Source organism: Phacochoerus africanus, chromosome 15 (assembly GCF_016906955.1).
Source record: "Phacochoerus africanus isolate WHEZ1 chromosome 15, ROS_Pafr_v1, whole genome shotgun sequence".
Classification (NCBI taxonomy): domain Eukaryota; kingdom Metazoa; phylum Chordata; class Mammalia; order Artiodactyla; family Suidae; genus Phacochoerus; species Phacochoerus africanus.
The window spans coordinates 7,628,963-7,651,872 of record NC_062558.1 but is presented as its reverse complement, the minus strand read 5'-3'; the positions used below and the strand labels follow the sequence as shown (position 1 = coordinate 7,651,872).

At 50.0% G+C, this 22,910-nt stretch overlaps 1 protein-coding gene across 2 annotated transcripts in view; it reads left to right on the top strand.

Annotated features, from left to right (window-relative positions):
- LOXL2 (lysyl oxidase like 2) overlaps positions 1-22,910 on the top strand; it is a 106,038-nt gene that overhangs the window by 34,867 nt on the left and 48,261 nt on the right. For both annotated transcript variants that reach the window (XM_047761389.1, XM_047761390.1), the window contains exons 3-4: positions 5,612-5,787; positions 22,003-22,214. In XM_047761389.1, coding sequence (XP_047617345.1) covers positions 5,612-5,787; positions 22,003-22,214 — 388 coding nt within the window. The remainder of the gene's footprint in view (positions 1-5,611; positions 5,788-22,002; positions 22,215-22,910) is intronic.

Sequence of the window (22,910 nt, the reverse complement as noted above, 5' to 3'; positions counted from 1 at the left end):
GTGGTACTTGGTTTGCCATGAGTGACCCTTTAAATATAAATGTATTTGAATGTCAGCATCATTTTGGGATTTTTAACACTGGGTACATTGTGGGCAGTCAATAAATATGAATGGACTGACCTGGAGCTCCCATTGTGGCTCAGCGAAAATGAACCCTACCAGGATCCATGAGGTCGTGGGTTTGATCCCTGGCCTCACTCAGTGGGTTAAGGATCCAGCGTTGCTGTGAGCTGTGGTGTAGGTCACAGACACGGCTCGGATCCCACGTTGCTCTGACTGTGATGTAGGCTGGCAGCTATCACTCCGATTCCACCCCAGCCAGAGAACTTCCATATGCTATGGGTGCAGCCCTAAATAAATAAATAAATAAATAAATAAATAAATAAATAAATAATTAGTGGACTGATACAGTTTCATTTGGAAGAAAATTTAAAACAATCAGTAATTAGCATTTCGCACAGTGACCAGTGCCCTGGGGTGTGCTGCTGTGGGGCTTAAGCTTCGAGTCAACTCTGTGGATGAATTGGAAACATGGCAGCTGAACCCATAAGAGGCCACCCCTCCAGGAGTGCCACCAGTTCCCACTCCTCTGAAGTTCAGTCTGCAGTAACGGAACCACGGAGAGCAGCCATGCACCTCCTGGGTTTTCCAGCCTAGCCTGTCAACCGATCTCTTCTCCCAAAGCATCTCTGAGCTCAAGGAAATTGAGGGACCTTTTAGAGGGTTCCAGAGGGGACAGCTGCCCCACTTCTCATCCTCTCTCCTTGGCCCACCAACCTCAGATGGTTGCTCTCCTTGGCCTATCTTCAGATCTGAGGTTAGATGTGACTCCCCTTACCCCCTCATCCTTCAGATCAGAGTGACAAAGCCAGTGGGATCCTAAAGCTTCCAACTTGAGTCATCCATTGCTGTGACAGCTCAGGGAAACACTGGCATTCACATGGAATTTTACTTATGATCTCAATCCTCAGATGGCCTGTTAACTTGTTTGTTCATCTCTTCTCCTTTCATCAGGAGAAGCAGTTCTTAGGGTAAATGAGTGGAAAGAGTGCAATGAAATTGGGGTTCTGATCGACTGGCATCTTTTGTCCAAAACTGGAGTCACACCTGGGTCCCAGGCGCCACTTTCCTAGCAGCTCTGAGATGCCATGTACTGAACTGTGCCCAGGACCGCCCTGCATTCCAGCAGCAGAACTGGAAGCTGGTTGCTTTGGGATCAGAAGAGTCTAGTTAGTTGATAGGCATTAAGCATTTGGGGGAAAAAAAAAAAAACAAGCCAAGTCAGTTTACCATGTATGGTGATGATGTCTTGGTGATGCCATCATGGGCTAAGTAGAAATTTACAGATTTACATTTCCACTATCTAAAAAAAATAACTGGGAGTTCCCGTCGTGGCGCAGTGGTTAACGAATCCGACTAAGAACCATGCGGTTGCGGGTTCGATCCCTGGCCTTGCTCAGTGGGTTAAGGTTCCGGCGTTGCCGTGAGCTGTGGTGTAGCTCGCAGACGTGGCTCGGATCCGCGTTGCTGTGGCTCTGGCGTAGGCTGGCAGCTACAGCTCCAATTAGACCCCTAGCCTGGGAACCTCCATGTGCCATGGGAGCGGCCCAAGAAATGGCAAAAAGACAAAAAAAAATAAATAAATAATAAAATAAATAAATAAATAAATAAAATAACTGGTGGGAATGCATAGAGGGTAGAATTATTGGGGGTGAATTAAAGCTTCTTAAGACCCCAACTCTTTGGGGGCAATAGTTCCCATCAGCACCCCAGGGTGCTAATTTCAAATGTTCCTTATCAGAAAGTACAGCGGCCCTAGGGCATGTGTTTGGCATCTCTTCCTGGTGCTTTTAGCTGTATGTGGTCCTGTTTCGCATCCCCTTCACCAGGGCGGTTTCTATCACTGTAGATGGAATAAGGGCTCTGCTTCTTTTCAACCATCTCTGTCCGTTCAGCAGCTTTGCAACAGAATGTTCCAAAGAAGAGGCCCCGCTTCAAATGTGGAGGGTCTTTTCCGTTGCTAGTACTTAGCAAGACAAACATTGGTTTGTTGTTGAAACAGCAATCGATTAGCAAGCATATGTTTCAGTGGAGCTTGAAGGCTTGGAACTGGGGCCAAATTGAGAAACCAGTTGGACAACCTCAGCCCAGATGTTTTCAATAAGCCCTTTGTTCCCTTCAGTGCGTCTGACTAAGATACTCTCCTTTGAGCCCTGAGCAGCTGTCCGTCACAGCAGACATGGTCCAGCGGGGCCCTGAAGTCCAAAGCCAGGCCCTGGGCATCCCCCACCCCAACCCTGAAGAGCCGCATATTCTCCTTGGTTTTCTCATCTCTACAATGGGAGTGTTTTTTCTTGCATCGTGGGAACGACAGAATTCATTGTTTTCCTGACTTGTTGGAAGGAGAAAGGGAGGATGACCGCATACTAGGCAATACATTATTTCACTGAATCTCCATGGCAACCAGTTTGTGGCTGTCATTGTGTTCACGTGAGAAATGGGCGTGGTGAAGTAGCCGAGGCGGTTACCTGGTGCCCGAGTCGAAGGCAGAGAAAACCTGAATCCAGGTTGTCTGACTCCATTATACCATCGAGTCTGCATGGAGTCAGGAAAAGAAGAGTTTTGACTTTATTACTTTTTGTTTTGTAGTGATGCTTCTGAAAATCAATCACTATTTGAAAACCCTCTAGCTCTTCAGAGTCTTTTCAAATTTTTAATTGTGGTAAAATGCACATGACATGTGCCATCGTAACCATGCCTCAGTGTCTAGTTCAGTAACGTTAAGTACGTCCACACTGTTGTGCAACTCGTCTCCAGAACTCTTTTCGTCTTGCAAAACTAAAACTACACACGTTAAATCACCAGCCCCTGGTAAACACCATCCTACTCTCTGTCTCCATGATTTTGACTCCTCTCAGTTCCTTATTATAGGTGTAGAATCACAGGGTGTTTGCCTTTTTGTGATTGATTGATTTCACTTCAACACGATGAACTGAGTTCATCTGTGTTGCAGCATGTGTTCCTTTTTAAGGCTGAAGAACGTTCCCGTCTTTGTATAGACCCCAGTTTGTCAATGGACACCTTAGGTTGCTGCCACATTCTGGCTATTGTGCATGATGCTGTAATGCACATGGATGTACAAATACCTCCTTGAGACCCTCCTTTCAGTTCTTTTGGGTACACACCCAGTGGGGGGAATTGCTGGATTATATGGTAATTTTTTTTTTGTCTTTTGTCTTTTAGGGCTGCACTCAGGGCATATGGAGGTTCCCAGGCTAGGGGTCGAATCAGAGCTGTAGCCACCAGCCTACATCACAGCCACAGCGACACAGGATCCGAGCCATGTCTGCGACCTACATACACCACAGCTCACAGCAACGCCGGATCCTTAACCCAATGAGTGAGGCCAGGGATTGAACCTGCGTCCTCGTGGATGCTAGACAGATTCGTTTCCACTGAGCCACGACGGGAACTCCTCATATGGTAATTCTATTTTTAATTTTTGGGGGGACCCACCTTGCTGTGTTCTATAGGGGCTGTACCATTTTGATAGGGGTAGACTAAGATAATAATCAAATAGTTTGCAAAAGCCCACTGAGGGATCATCACTCAAGAAAGCAGGCTTGTGTAACAACGGAAGCTGACTTGCTTAGCAACAAAACCATGTGATAGAGGCACGAGCTATGCCTCAGGACAATAAAACACTGGTAGAAAAATGACACCTGCATCCTGCCATTGAAGTCAGTGAGTTAACGATCTCTAGGGCAAGCTTCTCTGTAGGTGACATTCCAAAGTAGAAGATCCTCGGAGTTATACTGAAACCTGAGATGATTTACCATATTTTAGCGTATGTTACTACCCTCTTTGCTAATTTACATAGCTCCATGCTAGTCCTGGTTAGGCTCTCTAGGGACCAAAAACTCCCTTGCCCAACGTAGAGGAGGAGCTGCTGCTGGAGGCTTGACATCTACTCAAGAATGAGGAAGAAGGTGGCCTTCTCCCCCTTCCCACTTTTCCTTCAATTATACTAACATAGCCCACCCAGCTCTCAGGGCAGCGCTTCCTTGCCTGCCCACCTGTATCTCTCACAAACGTCCTAGGATATACATTTTTTTAATTTTTCTTTTATGGCCCCACCTGCAGCATATGGAAGTTCCCAGGCCAGGGACTGAATTGATGCCACAGTTGCAACATCAGATCCTTTAACCCACTGCATCAGGCCAGGGATCGAACCCATGCTGGAGCCCCTGCAGTTGGATTCTTAACCCACGGCACCACAATGGGAACTCCTAAAAGTCCTATACTATTAAATTCACCTCTTAGCTATCACTTTGCCTCTCATTGCATTCTTTCTACGCCGAGACATAAAGAATCTGAGCTTCACAGAGCCCTGATAGGCATTCTGCAGTTTCAGTTTTACATTCCAGCCAGCAGTGCACAAGGGTACCAGTTTGTCCACACCCTGGCCAATATTTGTTATTTTCTGCTGCTATTGTGGGTTTTTTTGGTAGTAGCCACCCTAATGGATGTGAGATTGAATCCTCTAGTACTTTGCATGTAAAATTCCCTACTTACTGCAATTCAAGTAAATGCAGAGGAGATGACCAGAACTCCACAGGGCTTCCCAGGCAGATTGTCTGGCTGCAAACCAGCCCTGCCTTCACCTGACTTCTGAAACTTGGGGAGGCGGCGCTATGAGTTAGTCTAGCTGGGCCAATTCTGGACCAGTGGGTGGGAAACATCAGGAAGTGGGAAGAGCTCTGAATGGAGCAGGGTTCTGGGCTCAGGGAGCTGGCCTTGCACGATGAGTCGCCCCCTCTGAGCTTGTGCCATAGTCAATATAACTAAAATCATCACTATGTCATCATCATCATCATTTTTTCAGCAATAAAACTAGCATTTGTCATATATTATCTCTAATCTGCACACACCCCTGCCATTCAAGTTTCATTAATTACGTACTTTATTTATTTATTTGTTGCTTTTTAGGGTCACACTTCGGCCTATGGAAGTTCCCAGGCTAGGGGTCAAATCGGAGCTACAGCTGCTGGCCTACGCCACAGCCACAGCAACACGGCATCTGAGCCACATTTGCGACCAACACCACAGCTCACGGCAACGCTGGATCCTTAACCCACTGAGCGAGGCCAAGGATCGAACCTGCATCCTCATGGATCCTAATCAGATTCATTACCACTGAGCCACTATGTGAACTCCTTAAGTGTCATTATTAATCCCCACTTTACTGCTGAGAAAAGAGAGCTTTAACCAGGGTCAGACAGCTCAGTGGCCGAGCCAGAATTAGTATCAAACAATTTCTTACCCAAATTCCCTGTTCTTTCTATTATACCACGTGACTGGGCGTAAACCTGATTTCTACCTTAATCATGTTCAGTCTATCACATCTCCACATAACATCCCTCTGGCAAAGGAATTCAGATGGCCTAGAACTTCATGCCATGTCTCAACACACTGAAAACCAATTCATGACCACACAGAGCTGCCAAAATTAGAGAAGAATTCTCTCTGTGTGCATACGCCCTGGGTGCCCCTGAAGACTCAAACCTACTCTGACGTAGTGCTTGGCTTCTCCCTTCTCTGCTTCCCTCAGGCCCCATCTGGTTGGACAATGTCTACTGTACCGGCCAAGAGGCGACCCTCGCAGCCTGCTCCTCCAATGGCTGGGGTGTCACCGACTGCAAGCACACAGAAGATGTGGGTGTGGTGTGCAGTGACAAGAGGATTCCTGGGTTCAAGTTTGACAATTCGCTGATCAACAACATAGAGGCAAGTCATGTGCTCTTGGTGACTCCTTCATGTGAATATTTTCCTTCTTCCATGTAATTCAGTTCTCGCCTATGATCACTTGGAGGGGAGGGACCTACACCTTGGTGCCGGGGTTACTAAGGAAGGATTTCTGGAGAAGGGGATGCATCGGTGGGGAAAGGGCATTCCAGACACAGAGAATGGCTTGGACAAAGACCCAGAGGCTTGGACAGAGGCCCAGAGATGTGAGCTGGGGAGAAGCAGGTCGTACCACTCAAGACTGTAAACTGTGAATCTGAAAATAGTGTGAAATGAAACTAGAAGAGATGGCTGTGAAAGGCCTGGTGTACTATGTTCAGGGGCTTGCCCTTTGGACCAGGAAAATGTATCAGCTATCAACGGCAGTGTAACAAACGATCCCTCCCCCAGTCATATTTTGCAACTTCAGACAACCAACATCCGGTCAGGAATTCTGGAGCAGTTACCCAGCTGAGGTTGCAGCCACGGGGTCAGCTGGGGACTCCTCCCCCAAGTTGCCCCCAGGTTGGCAAGTTGATTGTTGGCAGGCTTTAGTTTCCCTCTGGCTGTCAGCTGGAGCCCTCTGAGCCTTGCACGTCACCTGCCTGTAGGCTGCGTGAGTGCCCTTATGACATGGCGGGTGTCTTTCTCTAGAGTGAGTGACTCAAAAGAGAAGGAGAGAGAGGGAGCCAAAGATGGAAGCCGCATCTTTCTTAACCTCATCTCGGAAGTGACGCACCGTTGTTTCTGCTGTGTTCTCTTGGTCACTCAGACCAACCGTATATGGTGTGGGAGGACGTTATCAAGGCTGTGGCTACAGAAGGAAGTTAGAGGGCACCTTGGAGGCAGACTGCCACAGGACTGTTGTCCCCAAATCTAGCTGGGGATCAGAATTACACTCAAATGGACTGGGGCCTCACCCCGGTGAGGCTAAAAGTCTCCCGCTGTGGGACCAGGTTGTTTTTGTAAGCACTCATAGATGATTCTGAGGTTGCCAGGCTAACCCAAGTCAGCGTTTGGGAATAGCAAAGGGGCTTGGGACTCTTCTGTATTTATAGCTAAATTTCAGATTTATCTTTTCAACAAGTTCTGCAGCCACACAACCAAATTAGCGAACATTCCCTGCCCTCCTGCTGTGTGCAACGTGTGCGGGGCACTGGGCAGGGGGAGGAGGCAGCCAAGACTCCTTCCTCAAGGACCGTGTGGGGTGCCACCCCAAGGGGCTGTGAGCTCCGCCAGGAATCCAAGCCAAGGAGCTTTAACTAGGCTTAACCTCCAGCTGACCTCAGGACTAGCTCGGAAGAAAAGTGACTCTTGAAATTACCCTATTTGGGCTTCAGAGGAAGTCCTCCCCAGACTGTGGTCTTTACATTTTCCTCCCATGACTCATGCCGTCCCACTCCTTCTCCTGTGCTCCTCGAGTACACGGAATACACTGGGAACTTGTCCCAGCCCGCATGATAGCGTGGAAGAGGATTCCCAGCCTTCTCTCCACTGGCAGCCTGGGACCGCTTCTGGCTGACGCTCCCCAAACACTGCTATTTTATTTCAGATAACTAGAAGAGATGGTTACAGAGGTGATGTACTTTATCTCACGTCCCAGTTACTTGGGACAACTATGCTTTACCATGAAGTTTTTGGGGGTTTTTTTGTTTTTTTTTTTTTTTTTTTTTTTTTTTTGCTTTTTTAGGGCCGCATCCACGGCATATGGAGGTTTTCAGGCTAGGGGTCCAATTGGAGCTATAGCTGCTGGCCACAGCCACAGCCACAGCAACAGGAGATCTGCGTTGTGTCTGCGACCTACACCACAGCACAGCTCACAGCAATGCCGGATCCTTAACCCCCTGAGCGAGGCCAGGGATCGAACCCACAATGTCATGGTTCCTAGGCGGTTTTGTTTCTGCTGCACCACAATAGGAACTCCATGATTTGAAGGGTGGGTTTGTCCAATCCACTTTCACACAGTCCATCTCCACTCTTTATAACCTCATACAAAATAATTAGTATCCACTTATATGTATCTCATCTTTCCGAGATTAGATGGTCCGAGAGGTCAAGGGCTACATCTCATTCCCCATCACACCCAATAAAAATAATGCTCAGTACCTGATGGGAACAGTATCTTCAACTCTCAAATTTTCTTCTTCCCAAGAATGAAATCCAAAGATCATTATCCACTTCGGTGAAGAATATCCTAGGATAGGAGTTACCGTCGTGGCCCAGCAGTAACGAACCTGACTAGTATCCATGAGGACGAGGGTTTGATCCCTGGCCTTGCTCAGTGGGTTAAAGATCCAGCATTGCCATGAGCTGTGCTGTAGGTTATAGATGCGGCTCACATCCTGTGCTGCTGTAGCTGTGGTTGTGGCCAGCTGCTGCAGCTCCAATTCCATCCCTAGCCTGGAAACTTCCATATGCTGCATGTGCAGCCCTGAAAAAACAAAAACAAAAAAAAACAAGAGAGAGAGAAAGAAATGCAGAGAATTGGTACAGCATTGTAAATCAGCTATGTCTTAATAATTTTTTAAAAAATAGTGAGGAATCTTGAGGGAAAAAAAAAAAGAAATGCATAGAAGCAAATCATTCCTTCATACCATTACCCTGCCTAATAGGACAGTGAACTTCTGAGTGACATCTTTAATGGGCTCCCATTCAGCCTACAACCTCAGGATGATCCACTTGGATTGTCAAGCAAAGATCCAGGCTTCTGGGCATAAAAAAGTCACTGATATATTGACTCAAGAGGGAGTGGGCCACAGTGTCGGTGGGTGTTGGATTGGGAAAATAAGACTCATTTGCCACTAGAAAAAAGAATGCTTCTGGGAAAGGACTCTTTGAAGGGCCCTTCAACAGAGAAGTGTTTATTAGAACACCTCTAGGGGCTAGTTCTAATACTTAGCACTTAAGGGGGAAATAAGATGGGTTATAGAGAAAAATTGGAATCTTCATTAGGAGGAATAGGCCGAGAAATGATGAGAAACCATGTGTTGGGGAGAACGTCCTTCTTCTGGAAGGGTGGAGAGTCCTTGATAGGAAAGCTTAGTATCTCCCTTTAATCTGGATATTTGTTGGGGGCCTGCTGTACTCACATCATGGGCCGGGGTACCCCTGGGGAAAGCCAACAGGACCCTAGCCCTAGCCTTCTAACCTGAGAAGACAAGACACCTGCCTTGGGGGAAGCTCATTCCGAGCCCAGGAGCCTAGATCCTAAATGAGTTTACAGTAACCCAGAGGGGACTGGCTGGGGGACGTCTGGTTCAAAGGGCTGGATGACCTCTATAACCTCTAAGCTTCACATTTCCCTCGAAGCCTCCCTCTTGCTGTCATCCTCAGACTGGGTTCCCATGGACCAGACTGGAAGGTCTCTTGTCTAGCCACAAACACCACAGACATTTTCAGTTGAGAGCAGTCCCCTGTCACCTCTTCTCTTGGATTCCTGCTGAAAGTAGGTCACAAACGGGGCCTAGATCTCAGGGTGTCTGATGAGAACCTTGGAGAGTTACCTGAAGATTCTTCCATCCAGGACTTGGTGGCTAAAGCTCATGTTTACGGGCAGGACTGGCCTGATGGGTAGGGAGCCGCCCAGACCACCTACAGGGGATATTTGTGGGATGTGAGAAAGTTTCTCCGAAATACCTCATAGGATAGCTGTGTCAGAAACTGAAGTCATGGACTCACTCCTCTTGGCTGGAGAAATGTCCCCAGTTAAATGTGTGTGGACCAGAGGAAGAGATGTTGGTTTGGTGGCTGTGCAGTTGGGCGGAGTCATGACTAATGATACCCAGGAGAACTGCTCGTTAATTAGCATGGTGGATGGTCTCTACCGGTGATGGCCTCAGGGCTCTGCTTCTGCCTCTCCCCCATGTATCAGAAGTTTGCATGGGGATTAAAATATATACCGACCACATTTATAGGAGATACAAAACTAGGAGGGATTGCTGAAATATAACATTACGGAGTGAGATTCAGAAAAACCACACGAGGATGAAATAATAGACCCACAGTGGAACATATTAGAAATGAAGATATGGTGCCAGGGCATCATAAGTCCTGATCCGTTCCCGGCAGCCTTTGCTCTGGAATCCATCTTTGCCAAAAGAAACGCATGCATGTCAGGGAGGGTCCTCTGTCCAGTCAGGTGTGAGAATTAGAATGAGATGATTGGCTAAAGGTAAACAAAGGCCTGGAAGAACTGTCCTGTATAAGTGATTTAAATCACCCCTCAGGCGCACTCCTCACTCAGGGGAACACCCACACCTACACTCCTCTTTAGGATGTGTATAACTTCTTTGCTTCTGACTTAAATAAACTACTTCTCTGTGTGCTCTTCCCCCCACCCCCCCAAAAAAAGAAAAAAAAAAGAAATGAGGATACAATTCTTTCTTTCTTTCTTTTTTTTCTGTCTTTTTGCCATTTTCTTGGGCCGCTCCCTTGGCATATGGAGGTTCCCAGGCTAGGGGTCAAATCGGAGCTGTAACCACCGGCCTACTCTACAGCCACAGCAACGCGCGGGATCCGAGCCGTGTCTGCAACCTGCACCACAGCTCACAGCAACACCAGATCCTTAACCCACTGAGCAAGGCCAGGGATCAAACCCGCAACCTCATGGTTCCTAGTCAGATTCATTAACCACTGAGCCACGATGGGAGCTCCGAGGATACATTTCTATATCAAGGTTCATGAGGGGGAAAAAAACAAAAACAAAAACAGGTGCAGAGTGAAACCCGGAGAACATGACTGAAAGCGTTGATTCTATCAAAAAGATCCCTGCAGGGGGCTGTGTGATTCAAAGCTCAGTATAAGCCAAAGGTATGGTATGGCTGCTAGAAAAGTGAGTATAAACTGATATCCTGGGGAAACCTTATTTCCCTAAACTCTTTGCTTTTTCGACCAAGAACAGAGTTCCATTCTGGGGCCATCTTAACTAGGTCACCCAGAGGAGGGACAACCGGGTAGAGGCAGGTCTGGAAACTACATCATAAGAGGAAATAAAGATATTGTGTCAGGAAAGGTGATATGGGAAGGGGCATGAGGAGATATGTTGAGTCTCTTCAGACACTGAAATGCTTCCATGGACAAGAGTGCTTCTGACTTACTCTAACTCCCAGAACTAAGATGGTTGAGGAGGGAATAGGATGCAGATTTCATCTCAGTGTGAAAACTCTGTAAAGGTTGAGTGATGAGGCTACATGTTTCAACACAGTGCAAAACTCTATAAATTGGGGACCGGGCTCCCCTGCTAGTGATGAGCTCCCTGTCACTGCAGGAGTTCAAGCAGGAGCTGGATGACCTCCTTCCAGGAATATGGAAGCCAGATTCCTACATGGGAAGGAAGCAGGATGAGGAGATTAGCAAGTTCTAAGATCTCTCGCCTCTATGCATCTATGAAAATGCACGCAGCCAGCCCATGCAGGGGCTGCGCACTGGCTGGATGTGGCAGTGTCCATCGTTATATGAACTAAGGTCATTCATGTTACACACACACACGCACACACACACACACACAGAAGGAAAGCCAGCTAGTGTGTATGCTTGGATTTTGACTGCCTCTTCTCTGGCCTGTCATGAATTTGGCCTTGAAGGCAGACTTTTCACCCTCACTTTTTCACATCAAAGTGAGAAAGCCCCCATTCCCCTATAAATTAAAAAATGGTGTAAACCACCTATAATGGGAAAAATTAAAATCATTTAAAAAATAAAAACAAGGGGGAAAAAAGGAAAATACGAATAAGATTTTTACAAATGGCCAAGAGCAAAGTGTCAAGCTGTGCCTTCTCTGAATTTAAATGATTAGGCTAATGCATATGGATGAAGACACCCCATTTCTTCTCCCCCAGCTACTTTGCAAGGGTGTGGCCAGGCTGTAATAGAACATCCACCCTCATTGACTCCTGGAGTTGGGGGACAGGTCACAGACCATTAAAGGTGGTCCTCACAGGCTTGTGCCTTTTCTGGAGCACACTGGAATTCCCCAAGCAGAGACTGGAAGAAAACTCCATCAGTCTATGGAGTTCCCGTTGTGGCACCGTGATTAAAGAATCCGACTAGGAACCATGAGGTTGTGGGTTCGATCCCCGGCCTTGCTCAATGTGTTAAGGATCCGGCATTGCCATGAGCTGTGGATCCTGCATTGCTGTGGCTCTGGCGTAGGCCTAGCCTGGGAACCTCCATATGCCTCGGGAAGCAGCCCTAGAAAAAGGCAAAAAGACCAAAAAAAAAAAACCTACATGAGTCTAGACCAAGTTCATCCCACTCTGGGATGCCAGGAGCGTGAGTCACTAAACACTGGGGCCAGGGTGATGGAATTTCACTCGATGAGCTAACTGTGCTTCTGTGGACTCCTTCTACATCTGTTTGGGGAGCATCCTCGGGGGACCCCTGGACAGTTCATGAATTCCTTCTAGAAGAGGGAAAAACTGCTCCTTCTTTCCACCCAGGGAGAGTTCGAAGGTTTGGCCCCCGAGCTACCTTGGCCAGCAGCCAGAGCCCAGAGCAAGTCCACTTTCTTTGAGATGAGTGAGTTGAATTCAGTCCCTTCCAGCTGTGACAGCCTCTAGTCCAGAGTGGTGGCGGTTTCTCCATCAGAATGGCATGGCACGCACTCATCATTTACGAGACAGTTTTAAACGTTCTGTAAGGGGGAAAATCAGATGATTTCTGTAAAAGTGCTTCGCAGACTTTCTTAGCACTGATTCACCACCAGCCTTGGTCCCGGTTCTCCCCTTTTCTGTGGTCTCAGTTTTAGACCCCAGAGTGGAAGGCAGGTGTTCTGGTCCCACTGGAGCCTGAGATTTGCAGCTGTGTGTCCAGTGACGGACCCTCCATGGGGCTCCGGACACCTCACTGTGAAACAGATTTTTCCACAGGAAAATGGGTCTTGGGTCATTTCTCGAAAACCTTAAAAAGGGAAGCAGGGGAGTTCCCATTGTGGCTCAGTGGCTTATGAACCTGACTAGTGTCCATGAGGCTGTGGGTTCCATCCCTGGCCCCACTCAGTGGGTTAAGAATCCAGCGTTGCCTCAAGCTGTGTTGTAGGTTGCAGATGAGGCCTGGATCCCACATTGCTGTGGCTGTGGTGTAGGCTGGCAGCTGCAGCTCTGATTTGACCCCTAGCCTGGGAACCTCCATATGCCTTGGGTTCGGCCCTGAAAAGCAAAAGCGAAAAAAAAAAAAAAAAAGAGGGAAGCGGGAGCAAATAATAAAATGTGAAATACTGTTGGTTTCAAGTGAATAGATCTTTTTTTAAACCTAGAAAACAGAGCTCCAACCAAACCTCCCAGGATTTCAGAGCCTCTTAAATCGAGAGGCTTTGTTTCCTGTCTGTGTCGGTAGACAAGTTGGAAAAAGCATTAGATAAGGAAAGATTACAAATCCAGATGCCCTCTCTCCACAGGCTGTTTTGCACATTGCTCAATCATGTGCTCCCGGGAAGGCTCGTGGCTGGGGCCACGTGCTGTAGGTCAGGGGACGTGCAGGTCTTTTCCTTTTCTTCACCTCTCCCTCCACCTTCCTCCCTGCCTGTTCTTAAGAGGCTCTTTTGCAAAAGCAGTTAGCTTCCAAAACTGATTAGAAATGCCAGGGCAGGAGTTCCCGTTGTGGCTCAGCAATAATGAACCCAACTAGCATCCTCGCTCAGTGGGTTAAGGATCCGGCGTTGCCATGAGCTGTGGTTGTAGGTTGCATATTCGGCTTGGATCTGGCGTGGCTGTGGCTGTGGTGTAGGCTGACAGCTGTAGCTCCGATTTGACCCCTAGCCTGGGAACCTCCATATGCCACACATGTGCGGCACTAAAAAGACAAAAAAAAGAAAGAAAGAAAAAAGAAAAAGAAATTGCTGGCTGTGAGATTGAGGGGTTGCCTGCCCTCAAGTAGCCCCAGAGCCTCAGTTTCTCCTTTGTGACGCAGGCCACCAGGAGGTCTGGAGGGGCCAGGAGCAGGAGGATGAGGGCAGAGCTGAGAGAAGGATGCTGCTTCCAGCATGGGGAGAATCTGATACCCACCCCCACCCTCACACTCTCACATCCTTCTGGAGGGGCCCCGAGACCTGAAACAGCTCTTTCTTCTCCTCTTAACCACAGGAACAGAGGCTGTTGTGAATTTTTTGAATTCCAGGAGTCCAGGTTTTTATTAGTCACAGTCAGCTGCCAAATGCTTCAAGGCTTCCCCCTCAGCAGCAGACTTATCTTCCCCAGCATCTGGGGGCTCGGAGAGGTGAGGGCCCAGAGCCTGAAAGGGAGTCATTAACTCTCGAAAGGTCCAGGAGTTTCCACCCACCCCCACCCGAGAGGAGGTGCAGCTGGTTACACTGGGTGGTTTAGGACAGAAAGGGGGTCTGTCTTCATCTCTGTGCACTTTAGAAGGCGGTGGTCCCTCCAAGCTAAATATAGCCCTGCCTCCCCCAGTGGCCACAGGGTAACTGGTCAGCTTTCCTCTGTGGCCAGAGGAGAAATGGTAGCAAGTGAGTGGTTTGTGCTGGACCCTTGAGCAAGAGAGCAAAGGGCCACGGTGGGAGCCCACAGCGTCTGGATCCCCAGATATGCGGAACTGGCCAGCTGGGCGATAACATGTGGCTCCCCTGGGTTTTCTCTCCCAGCTGCCAGGGTGCCTGGGCAAGAAGATGTATTTGATTCTGTCCGGTGCTAACATTCCATGCTTCTGTTTATCGAGAGCCTCTACGTGGCCCCGGGCTCGCCAGCCACCACAAGGGGCATAAGAGAAGTAGTTCTAGCGTGACCTATTTTCCCAACTAAAAATAGGTCACAGCATCTGAAAAGCAAAAGGGCATTTATGCAGCTAACAGAACAGACTATTTGAAATTGTGCGCATCCTGGCAGAGCCGGGAACCTGATTCTTGGCCGGGGTGCTGTACATGCAAACACACACACACATATATATATAATAATATATACATATATAATTTATTTGTATATTTATATATTATATATTTTTATATATTATTTATATACATATGCCCTTATAAATACCATTGTCAATGTTTGTGAGATGAAATAAATAATATTACTTGTTAGATGAAATCTATGAATAAGTAGCATTAGAGTTTGTTTTAGATGAAACAGCTGAGTGGCAGTATGTACTCAACTTTGAACGGTGTGGATCAGATGGTAAATTATGTGGCACTTAGGGAAGGTGGTGAATGGGAAGAAATCAGTGGGAAGCTGTACGGAAGAAGTGGGGGCTTGAGCTGGGCCAGAGAAGGCCTCTCTGTGCCCTTCGTGGGCTGATCTGTTCTGCAGGTGATCTCCTGATGTGACCTGGGGTGGGGGTGGCAACAGGCCCAGGGTTCGTCTGAGTCAGCTCAGCCATGCTGGAGGGGTCAGCGCCAAGTCCCCCCCCCCCAACCTCATCCCGCTCAGGCTGTTGCTAAGGCAGCTGGATGCTGGGTCTGTTCATTCGTTCGTCCCGTATATTTTCGTTGCGCGCCAGACCCTATGCTCGGCACTGGGAATCAAGGGATTGATGAAATGAAAGGACAGTCTTGCCCTCCGGAAGTCTGCTGCCCAGTCGTGGAGAAAGGCGATCTCACAAGGCTTTACTTTGTCACCATGGTGATGAAGGCTAGGAGGAGAAGCACCAGGTATCCTCCCTTGGGAGCATGGGGGATGGTGTGGCCGGGCCCAGGACTCGCCTGGTCTGTGGCCTCAGCACCCCCGCTGGGCCAGAGGGAGCCGTTGCTGGAGCAGGTGTCCGGCCAGGTTCCTGCAGACAGCAGGGCTTGACTGTTCGCCAGAGAAGCAGCCTCGGTTACCTACCCCACTGCTCTCAGGTTGGAAAATGAAACACGGAGCATTCGCCTCTCCGGCAGCCTTGCAAACCTCTTGATTTATTGGAGGAGGGTCCAGACGGACTGCAGGCTTTTTCCTCCCGCGGCTCAGCATGACCTCAGCCCTTGGCTACTCCCACCCCAGCCCCCTCCGCAGGTCTGGTCTCCATCACAGAGAACGGAGCAACCGAAAGCCCTGCTCTGCCTTCCTGCTTCCCTTCCCCCACCCCGCCCCCGTCTGGCGCAGACAGAGTCGGGGGCTAGAGAATGTTCCCAGCAGCTTCTTAGGCTGCGAAGTTCTGATTTGATCATCAAAAGGGGATAATTACAGTGTCGCCAGACTCTTCTGGAACAGCGTACCTCCTGCTGTTTACAGATGACACCCACTTAGATCAACCATCTAAACTGTGTGCTGATGGTCAGGTCAGCTTTCCATTCAGTTCGATAACTATGTATTAGCTGCAGCTTGCAAGGGGGAAAGGAGGGCTGTTAAATAGCTTGGATGACAAGTGAACACGTGGAGAAAGTGCAGATGATCTCCTTGTCCAGGGCGAAGTCACACAAGTAGGGCTTATGCCGTGAAGAGAGGCAAGCCTCACTGTTTATTTTGCCTTAAACAAAGAATAAAGGGAATCTTTATTACATGTTTGGCTTGAGAGCCCAGCATTTCTAGTTCAGCTGAATTCCTGCAATTGGATTTTTTTAAATGATTACTAGTTTTTTTCAGTGAGAATCCACTATGCCTCGTGTCCGGGGAATCCAAAAATGAATAAAGCACAAGTCTGCCTTTGGGAGGCTCACAGTCTGATGAGGCAGCAAAAACCTGTGGAAGGAGAAATGGTAGCACGAGGGAGGCAGTGTAAGGCAAGGACGAACTGAGGGAAACGCAAAGGCTAGAGGCATAAAGAAGTCGTATCTGTGGGGATGAGCTATGTGGGGGAGGGAGCCTCGTGGAGGAGGGGATGCTGTCTCTCTCTCCCGCTGTCATGAGTGACAGCAGGAGACTTGCCCATCTGGTTAACCAGTGTCAGCCTCCCACAGTGCCTGGGACGCTGTCACCCTCAAGAGGTATTTTTTTGAGTGAATGAATGAATGAATGAATGAGATTGTCCGTGAGGGTCAGGAGGATTCTGATCGGTAGGAAGGAGGAAAAAAAAGGATTGTAGGGGGACTTCCTGTCATGGCTCAGCAGAAATGAATCTGACTAGCATCCATAAGGACACAGGTTTGATCCCTGGCCTTGCTCAATGGGTTAAGGATCTGGGGTTGCCATGAGCTGTGGTGTAGGTTGTAGACACAGCGCAGATCTGGTGTTGCTGTGGCTGTGGTGTAGGCCAGCGGCTATAGCACCGATTCGACCCCTAGCCTGGGAACCTCCCTATGCTGTGGGTGTGGCCCAAAAAAGACAAAAAAAAAAAAAAAGGATTGTAGGGGCAGCTTGATGCTGGGATGAGAAGAGTGATGTCAGCCTGGCAGTTAGGGAAGCTCATGGCTGGAAAAAGAGCAGGGAGGAGATGAAGTGGGTCCAGTCAGGAAAGCTCTTGACCTGGAGCATAAGAACAAGGAAGTTCTGACCCAGACGCATGAATGCACAGCAGTCAGCTGGAGGGATGTGACCTGGACTAGGTCAGCCAGCCAGCCAGAGAGAGGAGGGTCCCCCTGAAATGACAGAATCCTAATGCCCTTCTCTTACTTCCGTGATTCTCACTGCACACCTGCCTGGACAATAGAAGTGGGAATGGGACAGTGAAGGAAGAGTAGGAAAGGCATTGCTGGGGAGAAGGGGCCTTATGAGCAAGGAAGAGAGAGGGAGCAAAAGGCACGGGGTAGGGTGCTTATGGTTGGGATGTTGGCTGACCGGTCCATCCTCAGCATGGTCCCCCACCCAGCACCCCTCCAAGGATGACATCCCTCATGGGAAGCCCTGATAGCAAACAACTTCTAGAGGGAGGGAAGTTCAGCTAAGCTCTGGCCCTTGCAAATGAGCCTCCCTGGGAAGGGATGAGCCCAGTGCTGACTTGGGGACAAATTGTGAAGGACCTTCTTAGGCTCACTTGCTTCCTTGCCTTACCCCCCTCTGTATCTCTCCCTGATGCAATCTCCAACTAGACTTTCAAAACTGGTGATTTTTCCTCATTGGCGACAGCCCCAGACTGTCACATTGCGGAATTTGCAAGTCATGCACAGCTGCTGTGTATATCATTCAAGCACCAGACTGGGAGATCAGCCCTGGTGCTCCCTCACTGGGCTTTCTTTCCATCAGCCCACTCGTTAAAGCTGGGCAGGTCATGGCCTCAAGGCACCCTGATTCTCCCCTTCAGAAGCCGGTGTATCACTCCCCAAGTTCCAGTCCTCCCTGGGGAATGTGATGAGTTTTGAGTAGGACACGTCCTGAAGGTTCTGTGAACTCTTTGGAGGAAAGAAAGCCTTTTGGAGAGCAGGGTGAATTGTTCTCTCTGGCGAGAGGGCCAGCATTCAGACTTTAATTTGAATTTTTAAAACCGGCCAGAGGCATTATCGACTTCTGGGCTCTTGGGCTTAATGTAAAACTCACAAGTGGAGAGAGAGAGACTTTTGTTAGAAGAGAAAAAATGTGGATGTGTTTTAGTGTTTCCAATCTTCTCCTTTGAAGTTGAACTTCTGGGGGGAAAAAAAAGTCCTAACATTTGCGGTTATGGCAGGGATTCCACAGCAATGAGGTCAGGAGGGAAGTTCTGTGTGTACGTGTATGTTTTCCTACACAGAGGTCTCAGAGCGGCCCCCGGGAGCTCTCAGCCAGCAGCGAGCCCTGAATGTGTGCCATAGAGGGCTTCCCTGCCGCCCCCTGGCTGGGGCCCAAGGGCAGCTGGAAAGCAGCTCTCTCTCCCCTCACGTACACTCTGGCCTGACTCAGCTGCTCCAGGCGGGGCGAAGTGTGGACGGACTTTGAATGTGCAAACCCTGAAGGAACCTCCCAGAAGGCTGAGCCCCAGGCCCTGGCCCGTGTGGAGTTAGCTCAGTACTGAGCAATGCACAGGGCAGGGGGGTGGGGGTGGGGAGAGGGCAAGGACCACTCACAGGCCCTCCCACCGGTTGTCATGGGAATTCCAATGGGAATTGAGGATGAGGATAGATATCAAGGTTTTTTGTGATTTTTTTTGTTTGTTTATTTGTTTGTTTGCTTTTAGGGCCGCACCCATGACATATGGAGGTTCCCAGGCTAGGGGTCGAATCGAAGTTGTAGCTGCTGACCTATGCCACAGCCACAGCAACACAGGATCCAAACCACATCTGTGACCTACACCACAGCTCAGCGCAACACCAGATCCTTAACACACTGAGCGAGGCCAGGGATGGAACCTGCGTCCTCATGGATGCCAGTCAGATTCGTTAACCACTGAGCCACGATGGGAACTCTGGGAGTTTTGAACACAGAGCCTGACATGGGTTTGATAAGTGAGGGCCCTCAGAGTCATTATGGTTCAGAGAAAAGACAGGGCCCTAGAGTTGTGGCTTAGGGAGGCAGCTTGGCAGGGTCCATGGAGGAGAGACCGTATTTTATGGAATGAATGAATGAATGAATGAATGAGGTGGATATGAGCTCAAGAAAACAGGAAGGACTTGGTTCTGTAGAGGGAGAAGAGGAGAAGGAATGACAAACACGAAGCTCGCCTGACTGTCCCCCTCGGGGCTTTGGGAGGGAACCCTCCCTCTTTCTCCACCACTTAGGCACACACACGAAGAGACACACATTCCACACAACGCACGGACACACAACCCTGTCACGTGCACATCATCCTGCACATGGACACACATGTGCAGTGCACTCCCACAGAGAGATAGACACATGCAGAGGTACACTCGGGGCACTCACACACACACACACACACACACACACACACTCAGTGAGTCGGTGGGAGAGCAAGGACAGAGACGCAGGTTCTAGTGCTTTCCCGTCCTCGAGCCTCATTTCCTCCATCCAGGAGCCCACCTGGCTTGCCTGCCAGTCATACTTCTGCTGAGGGCACGCTGTCCTGCATCCAGACAAAGTTGTCTGCTGAGCCCCCCACCAGGTCTTCCTCTGACTGGGTTCTCGCCTCACATCTCCCCTTAGTGAGTCTGCTGCCCCGCAGGAGGAGCAGGGGAGGGGCCGGGAAGGGTCTGCGAAATTAATAAAGTCGGCCTAGCCTGCCTGCCCCATGAAGCTGCAGGGCTGATGCCACAGCAGTAACTTTCCTTCTGGGCATCACGCGTTGGGTGCTGGAATTCCAGCCCAGCCTCCCTCCCGGTGGGAAGACGGAGGAGGGGGCTGGCCCACACGCCGGTCTAGACCTCAGGCCCCTTTCTTGCTCTCCCCTGTCCATGTGTCCTGGTGGCATGGTGTCTTGGGGGCTAAAAAGGATCCAGGATCCAGGCTGGCAAACTTTATCCTGCCACTGGCGGCTTTCCTTCCGCTCTGCATGGAAAGGAACCAGGGCCAAATGCCACCTCGCCCAGCCCACATACTTTCCACTGCCTCGCAGGACTGGGGAAGCAGGGCCTGGCTTTGCACGCTGCAGCCAGTGGCAAGGAGGCATGAATCCCTGGGCATCCAAATAATGGTCCTGTTCAAACTCATAGCTCATTTGCATCCTGGCTGGACAGGGGTTTGGGTCCTTTCTGTCAGCACCCTTGTCTAGCCTGACCTGGCCCGGCTCAGAGAGCATCTCATGCTGCACCTTAAGTGCTCCCTGCATCTGCGTGGTGCTGGGGAGCGCATTGGTGTCAACTGGTTTTCTTATCTGGAAAATGGAGATGACAATAGCTATACCGACCTCACTCTATTGTTTGCGGATTAAGTGAGAGAATCGTGTGAATCACGTATGGCACCATTAATGTCCTGTCATAATTCATCATATCCGAGTATAGATTGGGGCCTGGGGACAGCGAGGGGGCTGAGGTGTGGGTGGGATCAGCAAGGGGCAAGATTAGCTGTGTTTTTATTTTTTTATTATTATTTTTTTTTATTTTTTGGGGTCTTTTTAGGGCTGCACCCATGGCATAAGAAGGTTCCCAGGCTAGAAGTTGAATTGGAGCTGTAACTGCTGGCCTACACCACAGCCACAGCAATGTCAGATCCAAGCTGCACCTGAGACCGACACTATAGCTCACGGCAAGGCCAGATCCTTAACCCACTGAGCAAGGCCAGGGATCGAACCTGCGGCCTCATGGATGCTGGTCAGATTCATTTCCACTGAGCCACAATGGGAACTCCTAGCTGTGCTTTAGAAAGAGCCCTCTGGGGGCTGGCCCCGTGGCAGATGGATGGAGGGGGAGAGGGAGGCAGGGACTCAGTTAGGGAGCCTTGTTAGAGCTGCTGGTGGCCCCCTTGGACAGCAGCGGCATAAAGAAGAAGGGCTGGAAGTTGAGAGATCCTGGAGCTTCCACAGTGTTTGGGGGCAGATGGCATGAGCCTTGGAAAAACATAAAAGGTATCACTGCAAATCCCAGGTAGACCCCTGCTCCTCCATCCAGCTTGGCCTTTTGAGGCCCCCTGTCTTGCCAAATCCCTGGGCCTGGAGTGTGCTTGGGGCCAGGACACAGCAGCTCAGGGTTGGGTGGGGGAGGGGAGGCCACCCTGCAGGGAGGCAGGAGCCTGCCTTCCAGCCCCAGCCTCCAGTCAGCTAGCAGGGTCCTGCCTTTTCACTCACTGCTACAGAAATGGGGCGGGGGGGGAGGGGGGAGGAGGGGGCTTCCCAAGGGCCTCAAGGCATTCAGCCCAAAGACTGTGACTATTCCTCCCCCTGCCACCCCCAGACCCCAGGACACCCCTCTCTGCTTGGCCAGGCTGGGTCCCCCCCCCTACCCCTTCCCTGCTCCTCTCTCCAAGCTCTACCCCTACTCTCCTGGGATTTGCACCTCAAGGTGCCCCTGGGGGTATGAGGTAGCATGCATGGTGGCCCCACCAGCTTCAAGGTATCTAAGGTGTATCTGCCTGAAACTACAGTTTTCCAGAAAGATGAGTGGAGAGACACACACACCCACTCCCAAACCTGCACACGTATGCTTGGGAGTAAAACGCAAACATCCAAATGATTTTTACTGCAAAACAGGAAATTCAAGGAACATGTTTTCTCTTCTGCTCTCCTTTTGAGACCCTGCAGGTGGAACCTGCTGCCCGGCTGTTTGGTAGGACAGGGGAGGAGTGCTGAGGTCAGCTGCATCTCTGGTTGTCCAGGTCACCCCTGCCCCCTCTCCTCTGGTCCCTGCAGCCACACCACCTCCCGTGCACAAAGGGTAGCAACTGTGGCTTTGTGCTGTGTGCTCGCCGGGAAGACCCAGAGCTCCCTCCTCCCCCACCTTGCCCAGGGGCCTGAGGGGAGAGGCGGGCTAGCAGGGTGTCCAGCCTGCCGTCACCTCTCCATGGCCAGACCGGGAAGGTGACCCCCCCCCCTCCTTCCACGTCTCCTCCTTCCCAGAACATGAACATCCAGGTGGAGGACATCCGGATCCGAGCCATCCTCTCCGCCTACCGCAAGCGCACCCCGGTGACCGAGGGCTACGTGGAGGTCAAGGAGGGCAAGACCTGGAAGCAGATCTGTGACAAGCACTGGACGGCCAAGAACTCCCGCGTGGTCTGTGGCATGTTTGGCTTCCCTGGGGAGAAGACGTACAACGCCAAAGTGTACAAGTAAGGAGGCTGCGGAGGTCGGGGGTGGGGCCTGAGGGCCTTTGGCCCTGCCCTGTTGCAGGTGAGCTCTGCGGTGGGGCCCCCCCACAAAAGATCATTTTGAGAAATCTGGAACTTGCAGCAACCATCAGGAAACTGAGAAATTGATGGATTCAATTTGGTTACACTCCTGCCCGAGTAAATCTTGCAATGCTGTTAGGGTCTCCAAAGTTAATATCTCCCTGGGAGGTGTGGGGGGGGGGGTGTCCAGTGAAGGGTTTTAGCTCATGACAGGTGGATGTATTGGCTGCTCCTGGAGTCTTCCTGTCCCCTCTAATAATGATTGTCTCTTTACTGAGTGCTTACTGTGTGCCAGCTCCGTTCTTAGTTACTTAATCCTCAGGACATTAGGAAGCTGGGGTCTATTTCAGAGTTGGAGGAATGGGAGTGGAAACAGAATCCGACTAGGAACCATGAGGTTGCGGGTTCGATCCCTGGCCTCACTCAGTGGGTTAAGGATCCGGCATTGCTGTGAGCTGTAGTGTAGGTCGCAGACGTGGCCTGGACCTGGCGTTATTGTGGCTGTGGTGTAGGCCAGCAGCAACAGCTCCTTTTGGACCCCTAGCCTGGGAATCTCCGTATGCATGGGTGCAGCCCTAAAGAGGACAAAAAAAAAAAAAAAAAGAGTTGGAGGAATGAAGTCAGAGAGGGCCAATA